General features: G+C 41.9%; 1 protein-coding gene across 1 annotated transcript in view; it reads left to right on the top strand.

Moving 5' to 3' along the window:
* PDE10A (phosphodiesterase 10A) overlaps positions 1 to 17,574 on the top strand; it is a 266,943-nt gene that overhangs the window by 176,980 nt on the left and 72,389 nt on the right. The window contains exons 4-5 of the mRNA XM_068985211.1: positions 8,340 to 8,460; positions 8,954 to 9,003. Coding sequence (XP_068841312.1) covers positions 8,340 to 8,460; positions 8,954 to 9,003 — 171 coding nt within the window. The remainder of the gene's footprint in view (positions 1 to 8,339; positions 8,461 to 8,953; positions 9,004 to 17,574) is intronic.

Genomic DNA, 17,574 nt, shown 5'->3' with positions numbered 1-17,574 from the left:
ATCCCATGGACAGAGGAGCCTGGTGGGCTGCAGTCGATGGGGTTGCAAAGAGTCGGACTTGGCTGAGTGATTTCGCTTTCACTTTTCACTTTGATGCATTGGAGAAGGAAATGGCAACCCACTCCAGTGTTCTTGCCTGGAGAATCCCAGGGACCGGGGAGCCTGGTGGGCTGCCATCCGTGGGGTCACACAGAGTTGGACACGACTTGAAGTGACTTAGCAGCAGCAGCAGCAGCAGTTTTTAAAGATGATACTCCATGTAGAGTTATTATAAAATGTTGGCTCTATTCTCCATGCTGAACAACGTATTCTTGTAGCTTACTTTATATGTGATAGTCTGTACCTCTTAACCCTCTTCCCCAGCGTTGCCCGTTCTTGTTCCCCTCTCCCGACTGGTGACCGCTAGTCTTGTCACTATTCTGTGAGCCTGCTTCTTTTTTGCTTTATTCACCAGTGTGTTGTAGTTTTTTGATTCCACATATAAGTGACGCCATGCAGGATTTGTCTCTCTGACTTATCTCACGTAGCATGACGTCCTCCCAGTCCATCCTCGTTGCTGCAGCTGGCAGGGTTTCCTCTTTTATGGCGGAGTCGTATCCCATTACATCTCACATCTTTCTCCATTCATCTGTTGACGGGCACTTAGGTTGCTTCCATATCTTGGCAATTGTAAATAAAGCTGCTGTGAACTTTGGGGTACGTATGTCTGTTTTAATTTGTGTTTTGGAGTTTTGGGATATATACTCAGGAATGGAATTGCTGGGTCATAACATAGTTCTATTTTTAGGTTGGTTTTTTGTTTTTCAGAAACCCCTTATTTTCCACAGTGGCTGTACCAATTTACATTCCCACCAACAGTGCACAAGAGTTCTGTTTTCACCAACATTTATTATTTGTGTTCTTTCTGATGGTAGCCATTCTGACAAGTATGAGGTGATATCTCATCGTGGTTTTGATTTGCGTTTCCCTAATGATTACTGATGTTGAATATTGTTGGACAAATGTCTACTTCATTCTTCTGCTCATTTTTAAATCAGTTTCTTTGTTGTTTTGATGTTGAATTGGTGAGCTGTTTATATATGTTGGATGTTAACTCCTTGTCAATCATTATTTGCAACTATCTTTTCCCACTTAGTAGGCTGTCTTTTTGTTTTGTTAATGATTTCCTTTCCTGTGCAAAAGCTTTTACATTTAATTAGATCCTTTTTAAGAACAGTTTTTGCTCTTATTTTCTTTACTCTAGGAGACTGATCTAAAAAACATGGCTGCAATTTGTGTAAGAGTGTTCCCCTGGCGTCTTCCTCGAGGAGTTTTCTGGTATCTGGTCTTACATTTAGGTCTGCCATCCATTTATTTTTGCATGTGGTGCTAGAGAGTGTTCTGGTTTCACCCTTTTTCCTGTAGCTGTCCAGTGTCCACAGCACCACTTATTGGAGAGACTGTCTTTTCTCTATTGGATATTCTTGCCTCCTTTGTCATAGATTAATTGCCCATGTAAGTATAATATAATACATATATTTACATGAGGTTCTCTCATATATATATATTATATTTGTCTTGATGAGAAGCTTAGAATCAATGACAGTAGTGGGCACATATAGCTCCAGCTCTTGGATTTTAAATATCATTTGCCACTAAAAGAAACTAGGTCTTCTTTGAGAAGCAGAAATAGCTGGATCAACGGCTAGCAAAATGTTTGATAAGAAAGTATTGAAAGAATCAAGAAGATTTGTGAAAAGAGCATGGGAGCTATCCTGAAGGGGTTTCCATTGGTCAAGTTTGGGACAATTTGAGCATTAAAATGCATGTCTAACAATATAAATTAATATTAATTAGGTAACACATTGAATAAAATCAGCATCTGTGAGCCCGTACTCATGTAAATGAATGAATGAGGGGAAACAGCAAGCTCTTCTCCCCAGCAGAATGCCGAAGAGCAAATCCAGGATAGACGATGGTGTTCTATCTCCATCACCTCACTGCACTCTTGGCCAAAATACAAAACCTCTAAATCTGATCTTGAGAAAATATCAGGCAAATCAGAATTGACTCATATTCTTCAAAAACATTGTGTTCAAGAATGCAAAGAAAGGCTGTGGGATTGTTCCACATTAAGTATACGAAAGAGACATGACAACTAACTGGCATATATGATTTGGAATTTGAACCTCGCCCAGTGAGGAAGGGATAATTATAAAGACAATATTGGGACAAGGTATGAAATTTGAATATGAATTTATCTATTTTTCTGATTATGATAACTATATTGACCTATGTCTCTCACACTCTGTACAAATTCAGTGTTTACTCTCTTATTGTTCTTTTTCTTAGGAAATATATACTGAAGGTTTCCGTTAAAGGAACATAACTTCTTCTCAAATATTCATAAAAATATGTATTTCTAGTTTATGTGTATATATGTGTGTATAGATGGATAGACAGTAAGACACACATGGGGAGAGATGGAAAGAGAGAGAGAGGGAAGTGGAAGGAAGGGAAAGAATTTACCATGAGGATAAGGCAGATGTGGTGGTGGTGTAGTCGCTACGTAATGTCTGACTCTTGCAACCCCATGGACTGTAGCCTGCTGGGCTTCTCTGACCATAGGATTCCCCAGGCAAGAATCCTGGAGTGGGTTGCCATTTCCTTCTCCAGGGGATCTTCCTGACCCAGCGATCTAACCCAAGTCTCCTGCATTGCAGGCAGACACTTTACCGACTAAGCTAAGGCAAATATGATCAAATGTAAATAATTGATGGTATACAGGATTTTCTTGTACTATTCAAGTTGAAATTATGCCAGCAAATATGGAAAATTCAGCAGTGGCCACAGGACTGGAAAAGGTCAGTTTTCATTGCAATCCCAAAGAAATGCAATACCAGACAGTGCTCAAACTACCGCACAATTGCACTCTCTCACACCCAAGTAAAGTAATGCTCAAAATTCTCCAAGCCAGGCTTCAGCAACATGTGAACTGTGAACTTCCTGATATTCAAGGTGGTTTTAGAAAAGGCAGAGGAACCAGAGATCAAATTTCAACATCTGCTGGATCATGGAAAAAGCAAGAGTTCCAGAAAAATATCTATTTCTGCTATATTGACTATGCCAAAGCCTTTGACTGTGTGGATCACAATAAACTGTGGAAAATTCTGAAAGAGATGGGAATATCAGACCACCTAACCTGCCTCTTGAGAAACCTATATGCAGGTCAGGAAGCAACAGTTAGAACTGGACATGGAACAACAGACTGGTTCCAGATAGGAAAAGGAGTACATCAAGGCTGTATATTGTCACCCTGCTTATTTAACTTCTATGAAGAGTACATCATGAGAAACGCTGGACTGGAAGAAACACAAGCTGGAATCAAGATTGCTGGGAGAAATATCAATAACCTCAAATATGCAGATGACACCACCTTTATGGCAGAAAGTGAAGAGGAACTAAACAGCCTCTTGATAAAAGAGAAAGAGGAGAGTGAAAAAGTTGTCTTAAAGCTCAACATTCAGAAAACAAAGATCATGGCATCTGGTCCATGACTTCATGGGAAATAGATGGGAAAACAGTGAAAACAGTGTCAGACTTTATTTTTTGGGGCTCCAAAATCACTGCAGATGGTGATTGCCGCCATGAAATTAGAAGATGCTTACTCCTTGGAAGGAAAGTTATGACCAACCTAGACAGCATATTAAAAAGCAGAGGCATTACTTTGCCAACAAAGGTCCGTCTAGTCAAGGCTATGGTTTTTCCAGTGGTCATGTATGGATGTGAGAGTTGGACTGTGAAGAAAGCTGAGTGCTGAAGAATTGATGCTTTTGAACTGTGGTGTTGGAGAAGACTCCTGAGAGTCCCTTGGACTGCAAGGAGATCCAACCAGTCCATCCTTAAGGAGATCAGTCCTGGGTGTTCATTGGTGGGACTGATGCTGAACCTGAAACTCCAATAGTTTGGCCACCTGATGCAAAGAGCTGACTCATTGGAAAAGACCCTGATGCTGGGAAAGATTGAGGGCAGGAGGAGAAGGGGATGACAGGATGAGATGGTTGGATGCCATCATCGACTCGATGGACATTGGTTTGGGTGGACTCCGGAGTCGGTGATGGAGAGAGAGGCCTGGTGTGCTATGGTTCATGGGGTTGCAAAGAGTCGGACACGACTCAGCGACTGAACTGAACTGAACTGATTCAGTCAGTACTAATATTGTTGTTCAGTCATGTTGGACTTTTTGTGACCCCATGGGCTGCAGCACGCCAGTCTTCCCTCTCTATCACCAACTCCTGGAGCTTGCTCAAACTCATGTCCATTGAGTCGGTGATGCCATCCAACTATCTCATCCTCTGTTGCCCCTTTCTCTTCCTGCCCTCAATCTTTCCCAGAATCAGGGTCTTTTCCAGTGACTTGGCTCTTCGCATCAGGTGGCTAACGTATTGTAGCTTCAGCTTCAGCATCGGTCCTTCAGTGAATGTTCAGGGTTGATTTCCTTTAGGATTGATGGGTCTGATCTTGTTGCAGTCCAGGGCACTCTCAAGCATCTTCTCCAGAATCATTGTGTCATGTAAAATTTTATTTCTTATTCCCTGGTCCCCAAGTTGTGTTCCAGATGCCCGCAGGCACCGCAGCAAACTCACAGGGACGATTCAGGACATGGTGCGGTTTCATGGGAAGCAGTACCATCTGTCAGAGCTTGATAGAGTTCACAGTTTCAGTGCCTGGCTGACAGTTCCCAGTTTTAATGTTAGATCACCACAGTCCTATCAATGGAGTCATATCTCTGCAGATCCTTTGTGTGTCTGTGTCTGTGTCTGTGTCTGTGTCTGTGTGTGTGTCTGTGTGTGTGTGTGTGTGTGTGTGTATGGTTTCTCTAATGAAAAACAACTGCTGCTTGAAAACCAATGTGGAACAGAAAATGAGGGTGACTGTGTCCAGTCTGGTTCTAAGGTTTCCACTGCCCAATTCATTGAACCTTCGACTTCTGACTCCTCTTGATTGAGAAATGTCTGTGATACTCGGTGCATACTTTATATGGGTTCTGTTAATAAAGTGGTGAAAGGACTTTGCGAAGTTGAAATGCTGTGCAAATACAAGTTCTTAACAACTTCACTAATACACGGTTGTAGTTTCCTATTAGTCAGGACATAGAACTGAAAGTTTATTCCACTGAATTGAATTCATCTCTGGGTAAACTTTCTTCATCATGTTTCCATAAGAGAAGTGCCTTAGCTGACTTTCATCCCCACTGCTTTTCTTCTCATAATAGTACTCATGAACAGCAAAATGGCCATAAGGCTGAGGCCAAATAATTGTAATTATTATTAACATTTTTAGTATATTGTGATTTGAATGATCCACTAACTGTGAAAGTGTATTAGTCGTTCAGTCGTATCCAACTCTTTGTGACCCCATGGGCTGTAGCCCACCAGGCTCCTCTAGCCATGGGATTCTCCAGGCAAGAGTACTGAAGTGGATTGCCATTCCCTTCTCCAAGGGGTCTTCCCAAACCAGGGATTGAACCCAGGTCTCCTGCATTGCAGGCAGATTCTTTACCATCTGAACCTTCGATATTTGAGAGGTAATATTATGTTGGCATAAATTAGTAATCATAGATAAATATTTTGATTTTATGGTATTTATGCAATTATTGCTAATCAAAGGAAACAGGGTCTACTGAAAGTAACCCATGTATTATTTTCAAGATTAGAATTTGAAGTTTAATATAAACAGCAACAAAATTTGAGGTCATAGATTGCCACAGAAGGTTACTGTTGAAAGATATCTTAAATACAGTCTATTTCAACTTTCTTATTACGCAAATGATAAAAATGAAAGCTCGGAGACTTGAAAGGAAATCTCATGATAAAGTGTCCATAACCCCAAGTGTCTCCTTGTTCTTGCTTGTGTGTGACGACCCATTTCCTGTCCCAAAGAGATGGAAAGCAGCTGGTCACTGATCTCAGCACTGCATTCCGGTCACATTGAAGGAAGGGCCTGGTCTCAGAATTACATCGTCAGGGAAAAGTCAGTCTGTTATCATTTTTACAGGGACTCCTCTACTGAGTGACTAAAAATCCTTCGTGAGGCAGGAGGTCACCCTGTCTGTTTCAGCTGCAGGGACCCTGTGGTCAGGTGCTTGATGCGGGTTGAAGACCTCTGCCGGCCAGGTCATTCTGATCGCAGCTTCCGTTCTGTCCACTATGCTAACAGCACCCGCCTTGTCTCTGGTTAGTGTGCGTGGCCTCCTGTCCCCTGTGAGGCCAGGATCCCATGTGCTCAGTGAATCAGGAAAACCGTTTGAACCGTAGTGGTTCCCAGAGTCACTCATGGCCCACACCCCCGAGCTCTGCACACAGGCCAGCATGGCCTGGGGAATGTACTTGTCATGGGCTTGAGGAAGGGAGTGTCCATCAGATATAGCTAAGGGGCAGGTCACTGGGTCTGGCAGGAAGAATCCATGCTAGCCTTCCAGTCTTGCCAAGATTAGAGTATATACCGCGGAAGTTCTGATTTTCAGCTGCATTAAATATCAGCCGTTGGGGAGGAGGGGCGATGCAGATTTCAGCTTCCCAACTGCAAGCCCACTGAACCCGGTACTTCTGTTTACTGCACCCCTCCTCCATCTGCCTGATCCGATGTTATCTTTATTCTGCCCAATCCCAGCCCCCGTGAGGTTCATCCTCATTTGTTTCCCAGGTTTCCATGTGTGAGTGAAGTGTTCAGTCGTGTCCGATGCTTTGCGACCCCATGGGCTATAGCCTACCAGGCTCTTCCGTCCATGGGATTCCCCAGGCAAGAATACTGGAGTGGGTTGCCTTTTCCTTCTCCAGGGGGGTCTTCCCGACCCAGGGATCGAACCCAGGTCTCCTGCATTGCAGGCAGACGCTTTACCCTCTGAGCCACCAAGAAAGCCCAGGTTTGTATAGGTTAGCTGAATCTCATCCGTCTCATCTCTTGACAGTTTATCCTTGATACTTCGTTTTCTGGGGTCTGCCTGGACTTAAGTCTGTTAATAGGTCAGTAGCAGAGAGAGGTGGTGGACGACCAGCATCCTTCTACAAGGCAGCCGGGGGCGCTAGGCAGACCCGCCCTTCACGGTTCTAGGCTTCACCGGAGCCTGTCCATGTCTCTCGTGTCCCTGGATCCTTCCGTCCCTGAGCATCCCATTTAAAAAGCTGTCCTTTCCTCCAAAGCCAAGTACCGTCAGCCTTCCCAGATCTCCTGTCTGCGCCGTGCCCATCACCTTCCATCGTGCTGCGTAGCTTGCTTACTTATTCTCTTCCAGCTGGAGTGTAAGTTCCTTGAGGACTGGAGTTTTACCTTGTCCAGGCTCTAGCATTTCTCGTGTTGGTAGTGGATTGTCAGCTCTGGCAGCGCGAGTTTGTGGAGCGACTGACTGATGGCCTCATCCGTTCTGTTGTGTATCCATCCCGCAGAGGGATGAGTGCAGGGCTCAACAATAACAACGAACGGTAGGGCTTTCGGAGAGAAAGATGGCTGAGTGGTCTAGTGAGTGCATAAAAGAGAGAGACAGCCTGAGATGGTTTCTGCAGCAGACAATCACCACGTTTTGCAGAGTTCAGAGACCATCCTGGGAGAAGCCTTTAGGCTAAGTGCCCTGGGGAGCCCCAGGAGCCTGTTGAGCCTCAGAGTGAGAGAATTTTATTTAAAAGTTCACCATGTCCGTGGTTTGGAGAGGAGGCTTGGGAAGGCATGCTCGGTGGCACGGAGGCTCACCAGCTGGGTTTTCCGTCCTTTGAAGAAGACACAGCATTGGGCATAGCCTCCACCGTCTTCCCAGACCTTTGTCCACCAGCTCCTGCCCTGGTGGCCCGGTGCGGCGAGTACCACGGGCTTGCTGGGGCTGCTGCTCTCGCAGGGGCGGCTCCCGTGAGAGCCTCCCTTCCTGTTCTAGTGGCAGAGTTGAGATCAGACTCACGTGGGTCCAGGGGTCACTCCATGGACCCCAGTGAGTGGAGAGTAATAAACAAGCATCGTTTCACCCAGTGCAGGGCATCTTAGGACGTTTCAGTCAGTTAACAAATTTCCGAACTGTTTTTACTGATCCAGCTTGCTTGATTACCTTGTATTTAAAACTTCAGAAACAAACTTGTAACACTCTATATTTTAATATAAATATTCATTCATGGAGTCTATAAGTATCCTAAGTTGTAGCAATTTTAACTTTCAATCTCTTTTTATGGTCCATCATTATAATTAAATCATGCTCTATAAAAATATCACAAACAGCTAACATATAATATAAAGTCATGTATATTAATTGCATATGTGACAAACTAAGGAATTTTTATTTTTTCATATTTAATTATGCCTCTTTTTTTAATTCAAAGTATCAAGATACAAATATGCAAGGAGTTGTATATGAACTGAACAGCTATATAGAACAGCGGTTGGATACAGGAGGAGACAACCAGCTACTCCTCTATGAATTGAGCAGCATCATCAAAATCGGTAAGGAACGTTTAATGTTCCTCCTAGTAGAAAGATTGTACCAAAGTAAATTAAATTATGTTCTCTTCACTCATGACATGTAGGCATATACATCATTCTTTGGTTGATGCTTATATTGGTTATTCAGTATTATAAGTGTCATTTGTCTATTTTTTAAATGCTTTAAAATTAAATATGTTTCAAATTTTAAAAATATTTTCTAATAATTCTAATACTTAAACTTTGACCAATATATTATTACATAGTACATTGCTGTGTGCCTTTGAGAATGTCACATCTTAAAAACAGAAATAGCTAATGAAAAGAAATGAAAATATTCTAAGTATGTAATTCAGTAAAGCCATAAATTATTTAGTTCAGTTTACTGTATGAAAATTAATTATGCTAACAAATCCGTTCGAAAGACTCCTATTTGAAGTCTCACCTTAGAGAATTCATGCATGTTATATTCTCCCATTGAGATCAGTTTCTTCCTTTCTTATTACTTTGGCAGCCACAAAAGCTGATGGATTTGCACTGTATTTCCTTGGAGAGTGCAATAACGTAAGTATCTAAATTTAGATTTAGGTATTCTAGATAAGAGAATGTTATAAGCTGTAAAATTATGTTACAAACAGCAAATGTATCATAATTAAGTACTTTAACCAGCATTTTCTATTTTGTTTCTGTACGTGGCGATTACCAGTTGAGTATTTTACCAACATCGTGACGTTTAGTCATGAAAATCTTAACTTTTTTCTCTTTATTGTTTTGGTTTGGTTTCTGGTGTGCTATTTCATGAATGGCGTTTCTAGACTCACTGTTCTATACAGAAGTTATTTCATCACTGTGGGCTGGGGTGTTGGGGGCAGCCTCTGCCCTTTTTCTACACGCAATCTGCAGTAGAAGCAAATGAGAGTAGAAGTTTTATGTGATGTTTGTAGACTTTGTAAAGCTAACTCTGAAAAGTGCTGGGATGGAGTCGCTGCGTATAGATTCCTGGGCTGTGGGGTGGTGCCTCGGGCTGCTCTGGGGTTGGAGCTGCTCAGGGGCGCCTGGTCCACCCGCCGGCAGAACAGGCTGGACCCTGTGTTTCTGGACTGACTCACTTAAAGCACCGTCTGCAGGCAAGTGCAGCTCGCTTAGGCACTTTCAAAACTACTTCAGGACATTCAGTTGTCGGCATTTGAATTTTTGTTATGGTGTTAACACATCTGTAACATTTTAGAAAAATACTCTGAACCAGCAACACTTATCTTCATAGGTTAAGTGAACAAAACCCAGTTATAACATTATTTTGCAAACTTTTACTCTGCGTTTCTTGTGTGTTAGGCATTGTTCTTTGAGATTTGGTATGTATTTTTGCAATGTGATACTTGTTTTGTGAGTAAGCAAAATGTGTGCTATTTATATTGTACAAAATGTTAATAGGAATAAAGACACAGTATTCTGATATTTTTAACAGTGTTCATGAATTGTAGAGTAGTCCAAACCCGGAAGTCACTGCACAAAAAGTCCTCATTGGCTGGGTGCCCCTACTCATAAGTGACCTCTCCATTTGCACAACGTTGCTCCCCGTATGTTGTGGTGATCTGTGTTACAAGATTAACAGCTGTTCAGGATAAGGACTGCTCTTTATTCATTTATGTATTCACCTGTATTCTCTCTTATTTTCTTTCATAGAAGCAGTCTGCAAGAGGGTTTATTAAATAGAATTATTCAGATATTACTCCTACTTGTAAATGCTTTCTCTTTTACATACTGGTGGTATTTTAAAATGATGAAGTGACTGAAATAATGAATAGATTTCTGTCCTAGTCATTCTAAAATTTTTTTTTCTAAATCTTGAAATTTTTATTTAAAAACCAAGACTTCCTTTTAAAAAATTAGTATGTAATTTACAATATATTTTTTAAAAATTTTTAATTGAAGGATAATTGCTTTACAGAATTTTGAGATTTTCTGTCATGAATCACCAACAAGAATCAGCCCTAGGCACACCCATGTCCCTCCCTCCCGGGCCTCCCTCCCATCTGCCTCCCCTCCTCACCTTCAACCTGCTGCAGAGCCCCTGTTTGAGTTCCCCGAGTCACACAGCAAATTCCCACTGGCTATCTGTTTTACAAACGGTGTTGTAAATTTCTCTGTTTCTCTCTCCATGCCTCTCCCGACTTCTCCTTCCCCTCCTCCCACCTTGTCCAGAGGTCTGTTCTCTGTGTCTGTTTCTCCATTGCTGCTCTGGAAATAGGTTCATCAGTGCCGTCCCTCCAGATTCCACATATATGTGTCAGTATGCGATACTTCTCTTTCTCTTTCTGACGTACTTCACTCTGTGTAATGGGCTCTAGTTTCATCCACCTCATTAGAACAGATTCAAATGTGTTCCTCTTCATGGCTGAGTAGTCTTCCATCGTGTATATGTTCCCCGTTTCTTTATCCGTCCATCCATCCATGGACACGTGGGTTGTAAATGTAGTTGTAAATGCAGGTGTAAAAAATAATTCACGATAATTTTCATGATTTATGGGGTGCATATTATCGTGTAACTACAGTGGTCCACATTGCAGATTTCTGGGATGCATATTGTCGTGTAACTAATTACAGCAGTCCACGTCTTCTCACTCCTTCCCTGATGTCTGCACCCAAGCCTCAGAGGTGGTCTGCAGTAGCTGTGTTTGTATTTTGGCCCTTGACCTTCAGTCATAGTTGTTGGTGACCCAAACTGGGACCAGTAGATTCCCTGCTGACACCTGGGTTGTGGACTCAGGGTTCTGGCTGCTCTACCTGGAAAGAAATGACATGAACCCTAGACCGAGGCGAGGTTGCCCTGTGGGCTGGCCCTCTTCTGCTCTGTGTGGAGGAGAATGGGAAGGTGGGGAGAGCTTGTCTGCGGAGGTGGAAAGGGCAGACGACTGGGAGCCGGGTCCGCTATGCAGGGGCCTCTAACAGGGCCTGGCTCGGAGCTGGGGTTTAGGTTCCCAGACCACCTGCTCCTAATCACTTGGCCACACTTCTCTACTCTGCCACAGACTTCTGCCTGATTACGATTTAGAAAAAGCTTTTGCAGCTCAAATATCCCAAATGTAATTCTGTTTTGGTTTAGTTGCTAAGCTGTGTCCGACTGTTTGCAACCCTGTGGACTGCAGCCCACCAGGCTCCTCCATCCATGGGATTCTCCAGGCAAAAGTGCTGGAGAGGGTTGCCATTTCTTTCTCCAGGAGGGGACCTTTCCGACCCAGGGATGGAACCTGGGTCTCCGGTGCTGGAAGCGATCTGCATTGCTGACTGAGCCCCAGGGAAGCCCGTAAAATATAATTCTGCATGTATCTAATCCTTTCACTTTTACTTACTCATTTTGTAACTTAATTGAGGGATTGGTAATGTCTTCTCAAGCTTTAGTTGGCACGTCATTCTAAACCGCTCAGGTCAGTTGCTTGACTCTCTGTGGTTCCCTCCAGCCTGATGGAGTCTTTACCCCTTTCTTCCCCACATCTCAGGGACCAAGTGTACCCTGTTTGTGCAGCCCTAGGAGCAGCAGGGCACAGAGCAGAACGGTAGCCTTTCCTGACCTTCCTAAGTCAGCCTCCACCCTGCTGTGCTTTCTTAATATCAGATCCTTCTCCTTCATAGCACTGAGCTGAACCTGCAATTACATGTTTCTCTGTGCCTTGTTTGATTATTTGCTTATCCACTTTTCTCTCCAGCATATAAGCCTCACAAAGAGGCCTTTCTCCCTGCGAGGATAATTCTAGGGGATGATGACTGGGTTCTACTCCCTTAAGCCATATCATTCCTTTGGCCCCTTTCAGTCGATATTCTTGAGGTTGTTCCTTCCCCATTCTATTTCTCGAGATCAGATATGTACTTGATTTTGCCATTCACTGAAGGTACCATCAATTGAAATCTATTTTGATTAATTCGTATAGTTGAGATTTTCTTCCCGACCACTGAGTGGTATGGATTCAAGCCTCACGTCCACACGATGTGCAGTTATTACTTCTCAGATGAGATTTTTATTTTCTCTGCAGCAATAAATTCAAGGTACTCTGGTTTCCTTGTCACCCCCTTGCAGCTGTGGTGTCTTCACTCTTCAGGCTGAGATGAGCCCATAGCCCTGGGCTGGTCTTGACCCACCTGGGGGTCTCCCATTAGACTTCCCGGTAGTGAGGTCTCAGGCTTTACCTCTGGTCTCCTGTTAGCCATGCGAATCTGCTGAGGTCAATACAGTTGACCCTCGAACAAATCCACGTGTCACTTTACTGCCGGCCCTCAGAATCCACAAGTACATGTCTCCACATTCAACCCGTCCTGGATGTACAGTGCTACTGTGGTATCTGTTGAAAGAGATCCGTACGTAAGTGGATCCACACAGGTAAACATGTGCTTCAAGGGTCAACTCTGTATCTAGGCTTTACCTAATGCTCTCGAGAAAAAAAAAAAAATTGGAATTTGCTCACCTCCCAGAGTCCCTTTGTTTACTTCCTTTTAGATGTCTTTGGATCCTTCCAATCTTCTCAGCCCAGCAATGCCTTATAAAATATTTGTGAAATATTCTTTATCCAGCCTTTAAGTAATTTTACAATTGTTTTTTTCAGGAGTGTCAAATTATCTAATCTGCCATATTACTTGCAACAGATGTTGACATACTTCTAAAATGTAAGCTAACTGTATGAAATAAAGTAAAACATTGCTTTGCACAGATGAGGAGATACATGTATATTTTCTTATATTTCTTCCTTTGACATGAAAGACAACATATTATAGATATTTATCAATGTTTTTAAAAATTGTCTCTGGATTTTGAATCATAGTTAGAAAGTATTTCTTGGTAACTCACTTTCAAAACAAAATATATATACTTTAGTGACAAAATTACAATAATGCAACCCAAATAGACTACAATAAAAATTTTAGTCTTGATATCAATAAATATTAATATAAGGATTAAGACAGACATGGCATGGACTAAATCATTCTTATAAAAGTATTCATTTCTTTTTTCACCAATGAGAATCAGTGGAAATAATTCAATTTCTGAAATTGCTACATTGAAAAACATAGCTTAAATGATATTTAAATACATCAGAAGTTATACAGGTAGAATTTAAAACCAACATTCATATTACCAGAAAGAAAAAAAATTAAAACACAGAAAATTTAGGAGATGGTAGAAAACAAGTGGTATTAAAGCACTAAAAATAATACATTAAATGTGATTATTGAACTCATTTTGAAGCTAATTTAAAAGACAATAAAACAATAGAGTGGAAAATAGCAAATTATGAGAGCATACTCACAAAGGTGAAAATGTAGGTGAAAGGGACAGTTTTTGAGGAAAATAGAAATTGTTCCATTTGATGATAGAAAGCTATCTATCCAAATGAGGATAGAAAGCCAATAGACCAGTGAGCGGAAGAAATTGAACGCAGTGTTGAAATGATGTTTGGTTTTTTTTTTTAAGCCAATAGGACATTGATGGAGAAGGCTATGGCACCCCACTCCAGTACTCTTGCCTGGAAAATCCCATGGATGGACGAGCCTGGTAGGCTGCAGTCCATGGGGTCACTAAGAGTTGGACACGACTGAGAACTTCACTTTCACTTTTCACTTTCATGCATTGGAGAAGGAAATGGCAACCCACTCCAGTGTTCTTGCCTAGAGAATCCCCGGGATGGGGGAGCCTTGTGGGCTGCTGTCTATGGGGTCACACAGAGTCAGACACGACTGAAGCGACTTAGCAGCAGCAGCAGCAGCAGCAGGACATTGACAGTGGTTTTGAGCACCAGCTTTGTTCAGGTCATCGTTCACTCTGGGACACGGCACGTGATGAACCAACCAGTTGGTTCCTTACTCTGAGCTCGCACTCAACTGGGGACAGCCCTTCAGAAGAGGGAATGCCTGCCTGGCCACACTGTTCCAGAGCTTGGGAAGAGAAAGAAAGCTCCCCAGCTAGTTGCTCAGTTTTCCAAAGAGTTTCCATTCTGGAGTTGGATTGTGTGAATTCCAATTCACTACTTTGGGATTTTGACAAGATTTTCAAACCTTCTGAATCTTAGTTTGACCTCCATTGGTTAAGCGTTATGTCTATGCATGTCATTTAACAAGCCATTTTAGATGCCAGCCATGTACCAAAATCTGTGTTGAATTTACTGAGCCTACAAATAAATTAAAATCATTCCTGTCCTCAAATAACGTACAGTCAGTAGGAGAAATGAAGAAATCCTCCGTTAGTTATACTGCGTGATGACATGTGAGCAGAGAGGAACCGAGGTGCTCCGGGACTCTACCTTTTTGATTGGCTGGTGGGGTCTGGGCTTGGTAACACTGAAATGAGCTTGGGTGGATAGCTCTGTTTGAACAGAGCATAGGAGACCTCTGCCTTAGTAGACAAGAAGGGAAAAGGAAGGAGGAAGCAGGCTGTGAGAAATCTAAAAAGGAAGCTTTTTGTGTTCTGGCCAATGCCAGTGTCCGGCACATAGCACATACAGGGTGCTCTTGAAATACTTGTTGGACAAAACTGATTTTTTCATGATTGAGATTTTTTTGCTTAATACCTAGTCACATACTTCAGTTACTATGTAGCATACTTTATAATGTCGGGCTACTGCTAAGTCGCTTCAGTCGTGTCCAGCCCACCAGGCTCCCTTGTCCCTGAGATTCTTCAGGCAAGAACACTGGAGTGGGTTGCCATTTCCTTCTCCAATGCATGAAAGTGAAAAGTGAAAGTGAAGTTCTCAGTCGTGTCTGACTCTCAGCAACCCCATGGACTGCAGCCCACCAGGCTCCTCCGTCCATGGGATTTTCCAGGCAAGAGTACTGGAGTGGGTTGCCACTGCCTTCTCCTATAATGTCCTAAATAAGACTAGTTTGTGAAAGCTGAAAACTTTGTGATCTCTAATGATTTGTCAGACTTTATAATTCATAAAGTAAGCGCACAGATAGTTCTTTATGTATTAGTTTAGAGTAGCCGTGTGGCTGTCAGTGCCTGGTGAACTTTAGTAAGAATTATGCAAACAAAGTTAGGGATCTGGCTCACGTTCCAGGGAACTTGGGGCTAGTTGCTGCTGCCCTCTGCACGGAGCGAAATTCATTTACTCTCCAGTGCCATCTAGTGTCTCCAAGAAAAATAACTTCATGGTAAGCCTCAGTAATTTGTTTTCTTCTTAAAAAGTGTTTCCAAACTTTAACTGGTTGTGAGTTGAAACCTTAACATAAAAGAGAAGTTTCATGGATAAACTGAACTTTGAATTGTGTGTGGGAAGAAAGAGGAGAGCAGATGTTTACCACGTAAAGCAGACATCTCTGTAGTTGATGTCAATGAATCAGTTTCCCGATTCATCAGAAACTCCTGTTTTTTTAAGAAATAATGTGCAGTCTAGTCTATGATTCTTTTTCCACTGAACCTATTTCTGAAAATTTGATTTTTTAAAATAACTTGAATGATTTTTTATTTCTTCCTTGAGTCAGCTTAGTCATTATGACTACTGTTAGCAATCTCCTTTTGTTTAAATGGTTTAACTTCAGAAATATTTTTGGAAATGTACTGTTACCACAAAAATACTGGATAGGTCATCATGAGTTTCTTTGAAATAATGAGAAAACTAACTTACGCCCTGCCACTGCCTGGCGTCTGGACTGCTTTCCAACCCTGTGGCCAGTCTCCTCGCTGGCGCTGGGAGGTGACGGGCTCGTCCAGGCCACGTGCAGCGCTGTCAGCTGCAGTGACCAGCAGGTTGGGGGTCAGCTGCATGCCCTGATGCATGAAGCTCTTCTTGAAAGGGTAGGGTTGGCTGAGATGAAACTTTGAACCTTTTCTTTGTTTTTGGTTTTCATGTAATTTTCCATCTCTAGCCTCTAAAAAATGTGTGCTAATAAAAGTTTTCATAGATTTATACAACATTAGAGCAGAAATTAATTTTAGAGACTCATCTCAACACTGGATGTTATAGATTATAAATGTATGTATAATCGCCTTAATTATTTAATATGTTAGGCAGTGATAGTTGATGAAAGTTTTCATTCATCTTCCTGTGAAAATAAATCATGAGTATAATCTTTTTTCATCTTATTAATTTGAACATCCCAGTCAAATTCTTATGTCAAAATTCGTAAGAATTGACATGGGGGTGTGGGAGGTACAAACGTTGGGGTATACAATAGGCTTCCAAGTATGTGTTTTATTACAATATGGAAAATATAGCCAACATTTTATAATAACTTTAAATTGAAAGTACATTTTAAGTATTGTATTGAAGTTCTTTAAAAATACATCTTTAGAAAACTCATAATGATTGATTTTGAAAAATAAAGTCCTTGCCTCATTTTTCCATTTCTTTATAGAAGCTTTTTTCCACCCATCAGTCGTTAACGTATTAGTGCAGCGCCTTCATCAATGAAAAATGCGAAGTGTGTCTTATACATTATGCTTATTTTGAAACATGAAGAACCAAAGCAAGACTTGGCTTACCGGATCACAGAATGTCCTATAAATTACAGTAATTAAAACAGTGTGGTAGAAAAATAAGCCAAGTGGTACAGAATTGAGAATTCAGAAACAGACCCAAGGGTACTCGAGGATTTATGTGATGAAAATGTCGGTTCAGCCAGTGGGAAAAAGAAGACTCTTCAATCCGTCACTGTCTTTTTGATTATTCCCGTGGAGGGAGTTAAGGTAGATTGAACAAACTCTTCTCTGTTCCCAAATACCTGAATACACTGAGGCTGGGAGAGCATCAAAACAGGCGTCTGGCTGTCAGCCCTCGCTTTGCCTTCCCGTGACCGGCCCCTTCAGCCTTCACAGGACAACTTACTTTTTTGTTAGCACTTGCTCTCAGTTCTCATTTGTAAGCCTTTCTATTTGATAGATGTGAACAAAAATCATAGTCAAATTACTAAAACAAGTACAAAGTCCCCACTGGAAAGAGTAATTTAATTTTTGATAATTATTTTCCATGAGGAGTTTTCCGTAGTCAGGTAATTGAAGGATTCCTAAATCATTTATCTTCAGCGAGTCTAGTCTGCAGAGTAGCTTGCCGTGTACCCACGGTGCAGTATTTGCTTGTCTATTTCTTGTGCATCATCTAGAAAGTCTGCACGGAGGCAATCAATGCTTATATTAAATAAATGATACAGGAC

This window comes from Capricornis sumatraensis, chromosome 13 (genome assembly GCF_032405125.1).
Source record: "Capricornis sumatraensis isolate serow.1 chromosome 13, serow.2, whole genome shotgun sequence".
Lineage (NCBI taxonomy): Eukaryota > Metazoa > Chordata > Mammalia > Artiodactyla > Bovidae > Capricornis > Capricornis sumatraensis.
Note: the sequence above shows the minus strand (reverse complement) of the source record. Positions and strands in the feature narration are given on the sequence as shown.